General features: G+C 46.1%; 1 protein-coding gene across 2 annotated transcripts in view; it reads left to right on the top strand.

Annotated features, from left to right (window-relative positions):
- MGLL (monoglyceride lipase) overlaps window positions 1-14,332 on the top strand; it is a 62,304-nt gene extending 47,972 nt beyond the window's left edge. For both annotated transcript variants that reach the window (XM_066558416.1, XM_066558414.1), the window contains exons 6-8: window positions 3,183-3,272; window positions 9,011-9,226; window positions 10,570-14,332. In XM_066558416.1, coding sequence (XP_066414513.1) covers window positions 3,183-3,272; window positions 9,011-9,226; window positions 10,570-10,695 — 432 coding nt within the window. In that variant the 3' untranslated portion in view covers window positions 10,696-14,332. The remainder of the gene's footprint in view (window positions 1-3,182; window positions 3,273-9,010; window positions 9,227-10,569) is intronic.

Raw genomic sequence — 14,332 nt, 5'->3', positions numbered from 1 at the left:
CCTCTCATTCCCACAGGACTCCTTCCTTTATTCTCTCTCCTTAGACACTTCTCCTAGGGCTAGCTTCTTGTTTTAATTTACTTCTAAGCTATTTCTCCTTTTTTTTTCTTCTGTGAGGAAGGAGACAGATTGCCTCAGCTTTCAGTATAATCCTGTCCCACTTCCTGCTGTAACCAAAGCCATCTACAGACCTCACAAATCATTACAGGCACCAAAGGGTGCTTTCTAATTACCTCTTTTCCACTGAAAAAAATGCATTAAGACCTCTAGCCTTAAGATGCAGAACCCTGCTGAGATCTGCACCACCTGGATGCCAGTCAATATTTTCCTTCTAAGTGCTTTCCCATAGTCCTAGCTAATTTTAAGAGTAGAAGTGAATCCTGAAGTCATCCAGCCCAATGAACTTATTTAAATAGGAGCCAGAGTACCAAAGTCTGGTTTTAGGAGGCTGGTTACTGATTCCTCATGTGAGGTTACATCTGGCATAAGTGTCCTGTGAGCACCAGTAGCCTTGCTTTTTCTTATCTGGGAAAGCAAAAAAGAATAACTATTAAGAAAAAATAATAAACAGTCTGAATATGAGAGAGGCTGTTAGCCTTTTCTTTCTAATCAAGGGAAATAGAGAGCAATTGCTATAGCTTTACCTTTTGCTGGATGCTAAACCCTTTCTGAAACAAGGACTCACCAGGTCTGTGGGAACTAGCATTACTGTAGTCTGCTTTGTTGCAGATCTGTACCAGGTGTTGCTTTATTTCTGTGTAAGAAATAAATGCAATGATGCATTACTTAGGTAGGAAATCCTATTCTCTAACTGACATATTTTGGAGGTTTTCATATGGTCTCTTTCCTAGAAAGTCTCTCACATGCAGTATTACAAAAGCACAGTCAGTTTCTTTCTCTTTCAAATCTATTGCATCTCAACACTGATAAAAAATTAATTATGCCTGAAATAGCTCTGTTCTGTCACACTCAGTTGAAATCATTTCGGGAGTTGAAAAGGTATTTGCAAGAGGAAGGATTGAAAACAAGGATAGTATTCCTGCATAAGCCACATTTTCCCATAAAGCTGTGTGGTTTTTTTTCCTCTGAGAGTCAAAAAACATTTCATGGTGATTGTGCTTCTGAGGAACAAAGGCTTAGTTTTCCCTTGGAACTGGTATGACTTCTCAGCCCTGGGCCATTTCCCAAGGACCACTGCATTCATCCCTTTGCTGGGGAAGTTTCCAGCTGAGCAAGAATTTACCTTGGCCTGAACAAATGAGGGCTCAAGACAACAATAACAGCGAGCCAGATGACACACTGGGTCCTTCAGACCCTCTTAGAAATACCTTCCCTGACTGCTGAGCCAGCCCTGGCAGCAGCAGAGGCACAGCTCATTGCAGGCTCTGTGCAGGAAGATCAAATGCTGCTCTTTGCAGAAACTATTTCATCAGTGCCCTATAAATCCTGTGTCCTGATGGAAGCATCCAGTTGCAAATCCAGTTTTGTGAGAGGGATCTTGCTGCCTTCCCCCTTTTCTTCTCAACTGACCTGGACAAAATTCAGCTCTGAGTCTTTGCAGTTTCAAAGGCTGCAGAGACAGGAGTCAAATATGCTGGCAAAGAGCAGAGCAGGGGTGAAAGAGCATCTCCCTCTACATTTCTGCTATTGAATGCTTTGAAATCAGGTGGGCAGGACATCCCCTTAGGAAATATTCCCTGGTATTTAATCCTGTACTGACCCTCAGCCTATTGTTTAAGGACTCACTACACAATATTCTCTCTTTATCTTTTGTGTTTTCACCTCTTGCTCATCTATTGCTTTCTAACCTGACTGGGCATCATGTTGCTCACTGTCTTTCAGCCTGAATCTGCACTCAGTAACACTGCAAAGAGGTGTAATCAAACTGGAAGAAAGTACTATATTAATTTTTATTGTTGTTGTTGTCGTTTGATTCCTTTATTCTGTTCAGTTTAGCAGAGATGATAATCATCAGGTTCAGAGTCCATAATCTTGCCTAGGATACATGAAGGTGCATAGCTTAAATCACCACTGCCTCGGGTTAACATGAAATGAGGAAAACCCCATTCCTCCTTGGATCACCATAAACTCATACCTGCATTGCTGTGTAGTAAAAATTAACTTTGCTGGCACAATGTCATAGCCAGTGAGGGGCTCAGTGTACTGGCAGACACTGACACTGGCTCCTGCTCATGTCTACCCCAAGGTACACACGTGTTCCCAAACCTGCTGTCTTTACTGCTTTTCACTCCTCAATGACTTTGACTTCAACCTTGTGTTATTCCTCTAATAGCATAATTAATCTGTCATGTGTCATCTGTGATCTGAAGTGCCAGGGAGTGCTTCAGAAATTTTTAGGTATCTGCAGAAACAGAGGGCATAGGGGACAGTCCACCCCCAAGTGTTAGCTGTGAACACCACAGCTCCACAAAACAGACCAATGAACACTCACTGTGTATTTTCTCACTTAAGCAGTGATCACTTAATTAAAGGCAGTTATCAAAGATCAGAGCAGAACTCTGGTATCAATGTGCTTGTAGTGCTATTGAAATAAAAGATGTTACCCTTTCTTCTAGCAGCAGTTTCCAGCCTAGGCTGCTCAGTGCTTTTGTGTGTGGTTCCCAGGAGACGTGTGAGCAATGGATTCCCTTAGCCAATGCATGCACACTTGGCTGTTGTTTATTTGCAGGTTCCCTGGAGAATATGCTTATCAAAATGAGTGCAGCCTAGGCAACTGCTGCAAATGGCACCCAGCATCACTTACGCACTGCAGCCTGAGATCAGAGCTGTGGCAGCAAGGAAAGGGCAATAAAACACCAAAACCCAGCCCGCTAAGAGCTGGAAATGACCTTTTCCTATCAAAGTACTTAACTGAGGCCTTTCAGAAATTAACTGAAGAATGAGGAAAAGCCCCAGTACAATGAAGTTGTGCTGCTGCGTGCGGACGGACAGCTGACGGCATTTCAGTCTAGCACACCCACTCCCTGCTCCCAGGAGCAGTTTAAACACTTTCCTTGTTAAGAGAAATGGTTTAAATATAGGACAGATCTTTCTCCAGAGTTAGTTGACAATTTTCAACTGTTTAACTCCTGTGCTGATTTCCATCAGCTCAGGATTTGGACCTCTATGTTCCCTCTCTTCCTCTAACTGGCCCTTTGACTGCTTCCTTTCCTCTCCCACAGGTTTTTGCAGCAAAAGTTCTCAACTTTGTGCTCCCAAACCTATCACTGGGGTCCATAGATCCAAGTGCAATTTCCCGGAACAAGAAAGAGGTGAGAACCTTAATGCCATTTTAACTCACTGCATAGTTGATATATCTTGTCCTGGTCCTGCCATTTTTCTTTCAGAAAAACCCACAAGTGTTTTGCTAAATCAGGAGGGCAAAATCTGTGCTGGTGTAGAACGGTGACATATCTCTGAAGCCAGTGGAAGTGACTGCTCACAGAAGGCTGTGGGAAACCAGCTGCTCCCCCTGCCTTGCACCCACAGCTGCTCTGGGTACCAGACATGACAGAGAGCTACAGGTGCAGGGGGAAGCACGTGGGAGCCATGTCTCTGCTGCACCACCACCACTCATTACAGCAGTAAAACCCAGGTCAGGTAGCAAACACATTGCTCAAGTCAACTTTTCCACCCCTGCTCTTTGCAGTGAAATCATGCAAAACCCTGCAGTCCTGGGGATTGGTTTTCCTGCATCCACTCCAGGATCACATCGTGCCAGATGCATTCAAGCAGAGGACAAGAACATGCTTGAACCAAAGAGTTTGTTCCAAGGTCTCGTGGATCACACTCTGACTCTGCTACAGCCTTTCCAAACAAATGATATATCCATGCTGCACCCAAGAATAATACTTGAAGGAGCTGCAATTGAAGCAGCTGTTGTAACAACACAGCTCCAGCCTCACCACTGTGAATGTGCATGGAACTGTCCTGGGGTTGAGTTTTTATAGTGCCACCTTAGCCTGGGACTGTCTCACTCCCACCCACTGCTGGTGATAACTGTGTCAGCCTGTCCATGCCATCACTGCACAAACAGGTGTAGCTGCAACTGCTGCAACACCACCAAATGAGGGTTTTTCCTTCTCACCACTGTGGGAGGAGTAAAAGGAGATAATCACAAACCCAGAACTTGGTGCATTTCAGAAAGTACCATTTTTCCTTGAATTATAGAAAAGGGCACTCAAGGGCGTCTCAAGAGCTTTGCTGGTGCAAAGTGGTCACTTGTTCCTGTGCTCCCATGCTCACATCTCACTGACAGATGCTGTAATTTTCCCTGCTGTTCATGCAATGGTTCATACTTTAACTAGGAATTAATAAATTGCCTTTCTCTGGGGAGGCAGCTTGACCAGCATTAGAATTGAAGCTGAAAGGATCAGGGGCAAAGACAATGCCAGCACCTGTGTGAGTGCAGTGCATTTGGCCTCAGCATATCCCACATCTTTGGCTCGCCTATTCAGAAAACTGGAAAGCAAAGAGTTTCCCAGAATAGCCTCAAGGCTCAGGGTTGTTTCTTGGCACTGCCAGAGGGGGTTTTGTTCCAATGACTTTCAGTTCACTTATCCTTGAATAGAGCATAAGATTTCACTGTGTTGGAGGTGGAAAGATCCAAGGAGCTGAGGAAAAGAAGACAGGACTAGTGTGGAGTGAGATCATGTGCATCCGCTGATGCACCATGTGACATATGCTCCAAAGTACCAGATGAGGCTGCACACAATACATGCCTGGGAAGAAGGCTAAACTCCAATCTAGCTGTAAAAACCTGTTCTTAAATGCATTCAGCTGCCATAACTCGTTGCATATAATTCAGAGAAAAGGTTTAAATTAGACAATCAATTCACTGAAATGACACAGAGGAAAGTTTTCAGATCTACATTTGTATTTAAAGGATAAAAGCAATCAGTGCTTTTGAGGGGAAAGGAATTGGAGAGCCTTATTCCCTACCTGAAGAGTGAGCATGTCTGTGACATGTGGGTCTTTACCTGCTTCTGCTCTGATTTGTTCTGTGACACCTGAACTCTGCTGCAGCTGCATTTGAAGGATGTTTTAAACTTAAAACATTTAAAGATGTTTTAAATTCACCTCCAAGAGCTGGATCCTCTGCTGGAAGATGCAACTGCTGCACTCAATAGCTTCGTGGGAGAAAAATGATGATGTAGGGACATCCTGAATAATAATAATACATTTAGGGAAGTGTCAGAGAGCTCCTGAAATTGGCACACAGTGTTGACTGAGCACTTCTGTGTTATGATGATGGTAGGAGTCACCACAGCAACCACTGGACACAGTTTATAACAATTGCTATTGTGTTGTCTTCCTAACCATGTATTTGCTGCTGCTTTGTCTGTTCTGTGATGCTTGAAGTCTCTAAAGCTTCCTTGGAATGTTGTTTTTCTCTGCTCTTTCCATGGAGCAAGGGAGAGCCTTTTGCAGTGGATAAAAGGTGTAGCTCTGCTTCATTAGAGCCTGCCCATAATGGAGATGTTTTCCAAAGGAGACACCCTGTGTGCTCTGCTGCCTTCTCACCTACACGTGAGCACACAGCTGACATAGCAGCTGGGGGGAGTGATGTAAAGCACTTTCCTGACCCCCTTCAGACACCAGGATTTGAGGGTCCAGGCACTTACTGAAGACAAGACAGCATTTTGGTCCTCTGCCTGCCTCTAAGCACACTCCACCCTCCTTTTGGATACAAGACACTCAGATTTAAAGCACACAATGTGCTGGAAACATCCATTATTTATATCTTACACATACTCGCCTGCCAGACCAGCTTTCTATTCTCTAGAAATATTTTTGGGACAACATCCAAAATTTCCTAATGAGTTTGTGTTCCCAGAAAGCTGTCTTCAGGCTATGGGGACTGAAATATGGAATGATACAGAGATGTTTGTTTGATGTTTGCTGTACCAAACACAAGAGAGAAAAAAGAGAGCAAGAAGCAACCTTAAAAGCCAGTCCTGTTATTCCAAAGAGGAATGACATCACTGTGACAGGAGCCTCTTGACCCCAGTAATCTTTGTTAGCTGCTGTTGACTCAGTGGAATGGTCCCCCTGATTCAAGCCTTGCTCCTGCCAAGTCCACATAGGATGGGGCTGCCAGAGGACATGCAGACCTCTAACCAGGTCAATGCCATGCAACAACCTGATGGTTGTTTCTGTATTGGAATTACATAAAGATAAACACAGCTGTTGTGAGAGACCCTGGAGAGCCTTTGCCTGGCAGTGTCTGGAAGCAGTCACAGGCTCTCCTGGGATCACCTTCTGTTCTTGCCCCTATCTCAGAGCTTGGTGCAGCAACAACAGTTTTGGGCTTGCAGGGACTGCAGATTGTAACCTGCAGAACATAAAGCCCATTCCCTTCTTTCCTCCTTCCCCAGAGAGCTGCTGCTTGGCACTCACCCCATGCACTGAGCATTAACTCTGACAAGGATTCCTGTCCACTGACTACAAACAGGATACTGCCCCTGCACTCCTGTTGGGTTGGGACTGGATTTGGTCTTTTTTTGCTCCTGCCATTCACTACACAAAAATATTTGTTGGCTGCTCAGTAGCTAAAAAATCCCCATTCTTTCAGAATGGGGAGAAAGAAAGAAACCCTCCAGGTCATTCTTGTAGCATTTATGGGGCTGGAGACAAGGCCAGCTCACATGAATTCATCAACACTGTTTTATTCCATGGGAAGGGGCCTTCTGTCAATCCATCCACCCATCCCTCCTGAATCCCTGCTGCAAAATCTCTTATTTATTACATTCAATTAGAAAAAAACCCTAACAACCAAACAAACCCAACAAACTAAAAAATAATAAAACCATTTCAAAACTCTGTTGCTTTAGCACAGCACTGTGACATAGGTCCAGATTAGGCTGAAGCCAGTTTCTAAGTACATGCAACAGAGTGGTTTTGCTCAAAAGCTGGTCAAAGTCCCCATGTTTGGCTGAGCATACCAGGGTGGACCCAGCTGCCCACAGGAGAGTGAGCTGCACCCCACCAGGCCCTTGGTGTTCTGAAAGTCAAAGCTGAACTTCTTCCACGAGCCCATTCACAAGGGAATATTTTTCTCTAAACACAGGCAGCTTCTTGCCCTGTTTGAAAGACTTTTTGGATGGCAGGGAAGGTACAGCTGAACAGTGCAGGGGATGAAAGGTGCAGATGGAGATTTCTGCACCAACAAGCTGGTTGGGCACTGGGATGGTCCATGCAGAGCCAAAAGGACTGTGGGCTGTTCAGTCTCTGCTTTCCAGGGCCATTAGCAGGAGCAGAGGATGTTTACCATGTCCCAATGTCTTAACCACAGTCTCATCTTTGCAGTTGCCTGCAGTTTTCCAGACCTTCAGCAAGCGCATACTTCTTTGAAAGGGAGATACCATGTGTAATATCCTAATATGATGAGCTGTGATGATTATCTTTGTCTCCCTGCCAAAAATTACCCCTCACTTCAGAGGAGACATAATCTTGCACAGAGACCAAAATACAACAATAGCCTTAATCAAATCCTAGAAACATCCACCACTTCCAAGGATCCCTAAGTGAGTTCTATGATAACTTGAATTTTTTCAGTCCAACACAAAGTGGAGTGGCTATACAGCCTCCCTGGACCATCCTCAGTACTGTGGGCTGGGTCTGAGTGGTGTCAGCCACTAACAGTCCCAAATTTCCCCCCACATCTTTCTCTTGCTGCATGTAGGGATAGGAGCCATGAATTCAAGCAGTGGGAGATTGTGGGGACTGAAAGTAAGAAAGTGATGGGGAAAGACTTGGGAGCACCAAGGTGCCACTGCCACCTCCTTTTCCAGTGTTTTGTTCTGCAGCACATCTGAGATGATAACAGGAGAAACTGCCTTCAAACCCTCTTGGCAAGTGAATGCATCCAGGTGGGAAAACCCCACCATGCTCTGCCACCCTGGGAATCTCATCTCATCTCACAGGGAATTGAAGACAGAATCCACTCCAAAACCTTTCTGTCCTGCAGTGCCTGCCTGTGCTACACCTGCACATGTCTACATGTCCTTGGGTGGCCTGTTGGGTCACCTCCCACCCATGGTCCCCTCAGGGCAGGCACAGGCAGGAGCAAAAGCACCTCAAGTTAATGCCTTCAAGGTAGAATTTGAACAGACCCCAGTGCCTGTGAGGAGAGGAGGAGACTGTTTTCAGCTAACCTATAAATAACCATCATTTCTATAAACATCTGCCAGGGTTGGGAGAAAGTGGAGGCTGTGCCAGAGACCAGCCCATAATCAAAGCATTCTGGCAAATATTGCCATAGTGGGGTCTGTGTGGGCCGTCTCCACATACAGTATACAAATATTTACTGTAGATTTGCCTGCTGCAGTAACTACTCCTTCCTAGCAACTTTCTGTACCAGCTCTTAAGCATTTTTATCCCCTCACAATCTGGCTGAGCAAGTTGTTGACTACTTTTTTTTTTTGCCTACCACCTAATACCATCATTTGCTGCCTTGTCTGTCACGCTTTGCAGCCAGAGATGAGCCCTTGGCTTTGCAGTCACCTCTGTCAATTATCTGGAGGTGTAGGTCATGGTCACCACCCCCAGACAGGGAAAGAGAACATCTGAGCCTTCAGCAGAGAGAATATTGGCCTGGAGAACATCAGCCTTTCAAATAACACAGTTTGAAGAACCCTCTGTAGAAGAGATATCACATTGGAATGACAGAAGGGCACAGCAGAGGAGAAAAATGCAGGCAGGAGCCCCTGTGGGAATGGTCTTGCAAACAACACTGGTTGTTTCCCTGCAGGAGCTCCCATCAAAGAGCTCTGGCTTGAATATTTTCTAGTGATGTAAGAGAGAAACATGCAGCAAAGAGCGTGTCAGGTTCTGTGAGTGATGCTGGTAAACCACAGTACCTTGACCTTGACTCTGATGGCCAGATGTCCTGAGAGAGTAGGGAATGACTGTGCAAGCCAAGGGGAGACTCTTCACTGCCAGCCTGACCTGCTTTTTCTCTTATGCACGAAATATTGCTAATCTTAAACCATCTCTTTCTCCCTGCCAGATGGAGTCTTACACATCTGATCCCTTGGTGTACCACGGTGGCATGAAGGTGTCCTTTGTCATCCAGCTGATGAACGCCATAGCCAGAATCGAGCGAGCGCTGCCCAAGCTGACCCTGCCCATCCTGGTGCTACACGGCTCCTCCGACAAGCTCTGCGACATCAGGGGCTCCTACCTGCTCATGGACACCGTGCAGAGCCAGGACAAAACACTCAAGGTCATCCTGCTTCCTTGATTTCTAGGAGATTATGCTGTCAGTGAGCATGAGTGGCTGTGAGGGGTGGGAGCTTGCTGGCCTCCAGAGAGATGGAGGCAAACAGAGCTGGTGGATGGGGGAGGCTGGGCAGGTGACAGCCCCTGTAACTAGCCCAAGCTCAGCCCTCCCTGGGCTCACTGTGGTGGCCTTTCACCAGCTACAGCCAGGCTGGGGGCAGGGGATGGTGGCTGCATGCCTAAAGGGTGTCTTGGACATGAAGCATTTAATCATCCAACCCAAACTTCTGTCATTCGTATCAATAAATCCCCCCTCTAGCAAGGCACTCGTCACTCCAAGCACTACCCCCTGAACCTGACCATGAACTTAAGCTTCTTTGACCAATTTTCAAGCCCATCCCTCCTAGGAATCCCACTAATCTTCATCTCAATAACATTCCCAGCTCTCCTACTACCATCCCTAGACAATCGATGAATCAATCACTAACTGACTCTTAACCCTCCAACTATGATTTATTAATCTAGTTACAAAACAACTAATAATGCCCCTAGACAAAAAAGGACACAAATGTTTTAACATCCCTCATAATCTTCCTCCTACTCATTAACCTTCTAGGGCTGCTACCCTACACATTCACCCCAACCACCTAACTATCTATAAACCTGGCCCTAGCCTTCCCTCTTCGTGTAGAAGTAGAGCAAGTCTCACGAGCAGGTAAAGTGTTGACCCAAAAAGCTCTTTGGAACAATGCCAACTGTGTGAGCACCAGCCTTACCTCGTGTCCCAGCATGTAAAGGTGCAGGAAGGTCTTTCCAAAATGCTGGACAACAAAAGCCACTTCACATCTGCTCATTTCAAGAGAACCACAGCTGATTAACCAATTGTTAGCACATGAATAAACCTGAAAGAAAAGGGAGGGAGACCAAGGGAAAGCTTTTGTCATTGGAAAAATAACTGGATAATCTGAGCATAAAAGGAGTAAAATTGCACAAGGCATGATGGGAACATCCCCCATTGTCCTTTACATTCCAAGGGCATGATAAGTATTTCCTTCTCCTTAGTGGAATGGGGCTGGGACATGCATTATGTTCCTAAAGGGCAGCAGGGTGCTCTGGTACCCACAGATGTCAGGCAGGCAGCAATGTCAACACCTTCCTGCTTGTTGAGGGCCACCACCACCAGTGGAATCTCCTTGATTTCATAACCTGCTACATCTTGGAAAAAACCTGACAAGTTGTGGGCAGGAGGTGTTGAACCTGTGGGTGTTGATGAGAGGGGACTGAAGGCTGTTTTGTTCATGCAGATTTATTTTTTCTGTGCTAATCTCTACTTCTCCCTGGTTGCAGGTGTATGAGGAAGCCTATCATGCCCTCCACAAAGAGCTGCCTGAGGTCTCTACCTCTGTCTTCACAGAAATACTGACATGGATTGGCCAGAAGGTCTCAGCAGCTGGGGAAACCAGCCATACTTAAGAGCAATTGCATTTTGCAGCTCTTACTGGGGTTTTCTAGGAATAGATGTTTTTCTTACTAGAAATCTCTTGGGAAAAGATCCAACATGGAGGGATTCTTGGAATATTTTATCACACACAGCTTAAGGGAGGGTGGGGGGAGAGGCACAGGGTGGGGCATTATTTGCTGATGTAAATGGCCACTGCCCTAATCTGGAGAAGAGTTGATAGCTGTGGGATGCCCCTCACCCACCAAACTTTCTCCACAGCTTCCCCTTCTCTGCTTTTGCTGTGGTGACTGGGGTGTGTTTATACTGCAATAATTATTGGTATGTAAAAGAAATCAGTATCTTCCACTTCATGGTTTTGATGCCAGGTGTGTCCCTTGTCCCCACCATCCAGCACCTTAAAAACCCTGGTCCTTGAGAGGAGAGCACTAACAAAGTTGCTGGGTGATGAGGAGAGGCTAAAGATGGAGCTGACAGCTCCCTGAAGGTGAAAGGCTGATTTTCAATATCAGACCCTTTTGGATACTACCTTTTTAAGCAGACCAGGCCAGGGGATAGAGATGCCTCCCCCACCACCCTGCACATCCTCTGCGAGTTTGCACTTGGGGAAAGCATGTTGAACAGTGCTTTGATTTTCATCATCCAGGCAGGATCCCAGAGGGAAGAGCAGGAATGTGGAATCAAACCCACTTAGCACATTCAATTCCCCTGCTTTTCCCCATGTCAAACCCCATCTCCTCTGCAAGATTAACTATTCTGTAAATATCCCTAGGGTCAGGGGTTTTTTCCTTCCTTTTTTTTTTTTTTTTAACTCTCCTTTCTTTTTTCCTTTTGGAATTAATCACTTGTGCTACTGAAAATGAAAAAGCAAAGTCAAAGTTATAAGAGAATATAGTAATATAATATATGATATAGAGGTGGCTGGAAGCTGGGAAAGAAATGGGAAGACAGTAAAGAAGGAGTTAATCATTCCTTCTCTTGGCAAGGAACAATGTTGTCCTACCAGGATCCGGTCCTTTCACCATAACTTTACAGTCATAATCTGTTGTTTTCCTTCATCAGTTGGAAAATGTCCTGAAAATAATGCTAGAGAGAAGTGCAGAGCATCTGGTGGCTGGGGAGTAGCAGTGGGTGTCCTCATGGTCCACTGGTTTAGCAGGAGCCCCACAGCAAGAGCAGAGATCCTGTCCAAGGCCATCCCAGTCTCCTCCCAGTCAGCACTGGGGTGGATCACTGAGGGGCTGAGCTCAGCCCTTCAGGACATGTGGGGACTGAAGGCAGAGTGTGGAGTGTGATCATCCATCCATCCTACCTGTACCTTGTGTACTGGGCATCCACAAACCCTGCTGAACGAGCTGCTGTGGAGGAGCCTGTGGACAGGTAAGGCAAATTCTTGAGCTGCCTGAGTCTCTGCTAGCAGCAGGGTGAGAGGAGAGAGTTTAGACCCTGGATGAGAGCAGAGACATTGTAGTGGCACAGTGAAAGCTGCACAGTGATGACAGAGTGGCTGTGCAGGCCGATTTATCCAGCATGATGGCCTCAGCGTGAATATACTTCTTGGCACTATCCAAAGGGAAGGGGTTTAACCTGCACCTCTCCCTCTGCTTTTGTAAGAAGAGAATGCAAATGTTGCACTATGAGAGAGTGGGACATCTCCCCCAGTGACAAACCAGCCCTTACTGCCTTCCCTGGCAGCAGCAAGAAGCACCAGCCACTGTGCCTTGAGCTGCTGTCCCCTGGGCTGGATCCCTCCTTTGACAGTCAGGGGGTCACCCACCTCTTCTCCCTTTGGAAGCAGTTCTAGCAAGGTTCAGGAAAGGGACCTCTGTGCAATAACAGTCAGAATCAGGGCTCAGTCCCATTCGGTCCCAGCAGCACGGATGGATGAAAGATGTGTGGATGCAGGTTGTATCCTTGTAGTTGCCCTAAGGGGCCCAAGTCAGGGAAGCTCTTTTATACAGGTTGATCCAGGCACTTTGGCATTTGTATTTTCTTGCCTCTAAAGAGAGGAAAGAGCTGTAGTTCTCCCAGAAAGGTTAGCTTTTAATTGAAATATTATTCCAGTGCAATCGGCTGTTCTCAGCAGCCCCTGCGAAACCTCTGGTGACACTTACTCTGGGAAAGAGCAATGGGCAGGTCACCTGCTTTCCATCTTCCAGCAGCCTGTCTTGAGGCAACTTCTGTTGCCTGAGCAAGCTCCCTCCTGGCCAGATGCTGCTAGAGAAAGACAGCAAGAAGAGAAACACTCCAGCAGTGATAAATCTCACCTGCTTCTTCAGCTGGAAGGGGAAACAAGTGGGTGTGATCCAGAGGTGACAGACGTTGCGGGGGTAGTAGCAAGATGATGATTTGAGGATAGGATTTTTGAAAGCACTTTTCTTGAGGAAGTCAGGAGGAGTAAATGAATGCCCACAATTTTTACATCCCTTCCAAAGTGACAAGCACTTTGCAGGAGGGGAGAGGGAAGTGACCCTTCGGCAGAAAGGTCAGAGCCCGCCCGCTCCCTCCAACCTGGCTTCAGGCAGAGGAACGTCACTCGTCAGTGCCTTTGCTAAAATGTGTCCTTTCACCCAAGAAACATCTGCAGCTGAGCAGAAATAAAGGGAAACCAATTACATTGATCTGGGGAAGACTTGTCTTTCAGTCTATAGCTAAACTCAGCAGTGGCACACGGCCTGGGGAGGCTGTTTGAAAAAAAGGTTTACAAACAAAACCTACAAAGAACAGCAACAAAAAAAAAAAAAAAAAAAAAAAAGCCAAATGACCCCAAAGCCATGGTACAGCAGCAGGTATTGCCACCCTCAGCCAGTTTTCTGAAGAGTTACCTTCTGAGGCAATTAACACAGGGAAACCTATCCAAAAGAAGCTGGACACTGCCTGTGCTGACCCCACAGACCCCTGGGCTGGCTGCTGAGCAGAGGGGCCACAGCTCCTTGGCAGGTGGGGAAATGAGTGCAGAGGGAAGGAGCCAGGAACAAAGGCCCCAGCCTGGGCCAGGTGAGACAGCGATCTGCACGCTTCAGCTCTCTCTGCTGCTGCTGATCCCTTTCCCTGCCTGTAAGCTCCTTTATACTGACCTAGTTAGGTTTCACCAAGCCCTGGAGGAATTCTTCCTTGGCTGACCAGATTAGCAATGAGCAGAGCAGCTGCTGAGGGAAATGTAATTACACTCTATTTCCAGCTGGCAGGTACCACTTGCAGGGAGCACAGCCAGCCTTACGAATGTTGCTGTGCAGAGCTGCACCAGAGTCTGGTCTGCCTTGGAGAACAGGTGGCACCCGTGACTGAGCAATAGCAACGTGTAACTACTGTATATCTCACCACCTGTAGCACTGAGAGGCCATTTCCCACTGCCTAACCCATCCTGTTTTCTATTTAGCCTGTCCTTTTTATACCACTCACCTTAGCACACTGCCAGCACAAACCCCTTGGGATCACGTTTCCTTTTACAAGTAATTCCTGAGGTTGTCTCTCTTGTTCTGTTGTGTTCCAGTTCAATAAAATACATTATATATATATATATATATATACACATATATAAAACATATATACATACACATGTATTTTCAGTGGAAAAACCATATACAAGTTTAGGATTCTTAAAGGAATACAATGTATATTGCAACTAATAATAAAATTATGTTTTCTGAA

Source organism: Molothrus aeneus, chromosome 12 (genome assembly GCF_037042795.1).
Source record: "Molothrus aeneus isolate 106 chromosome 12, BPBGC_Maene_1.0, whole genome shotgun sequence".
NCBI lineage: Eukaryota > Metazoa > Chordata > Aves > Passeriformes > Icteridae > Molothrus > Molothrus aeneus.
Note: the sequence above shows the minus strand (reverse complement) of the source record. Positions and strands in the feature narration are given on the sequence as shown.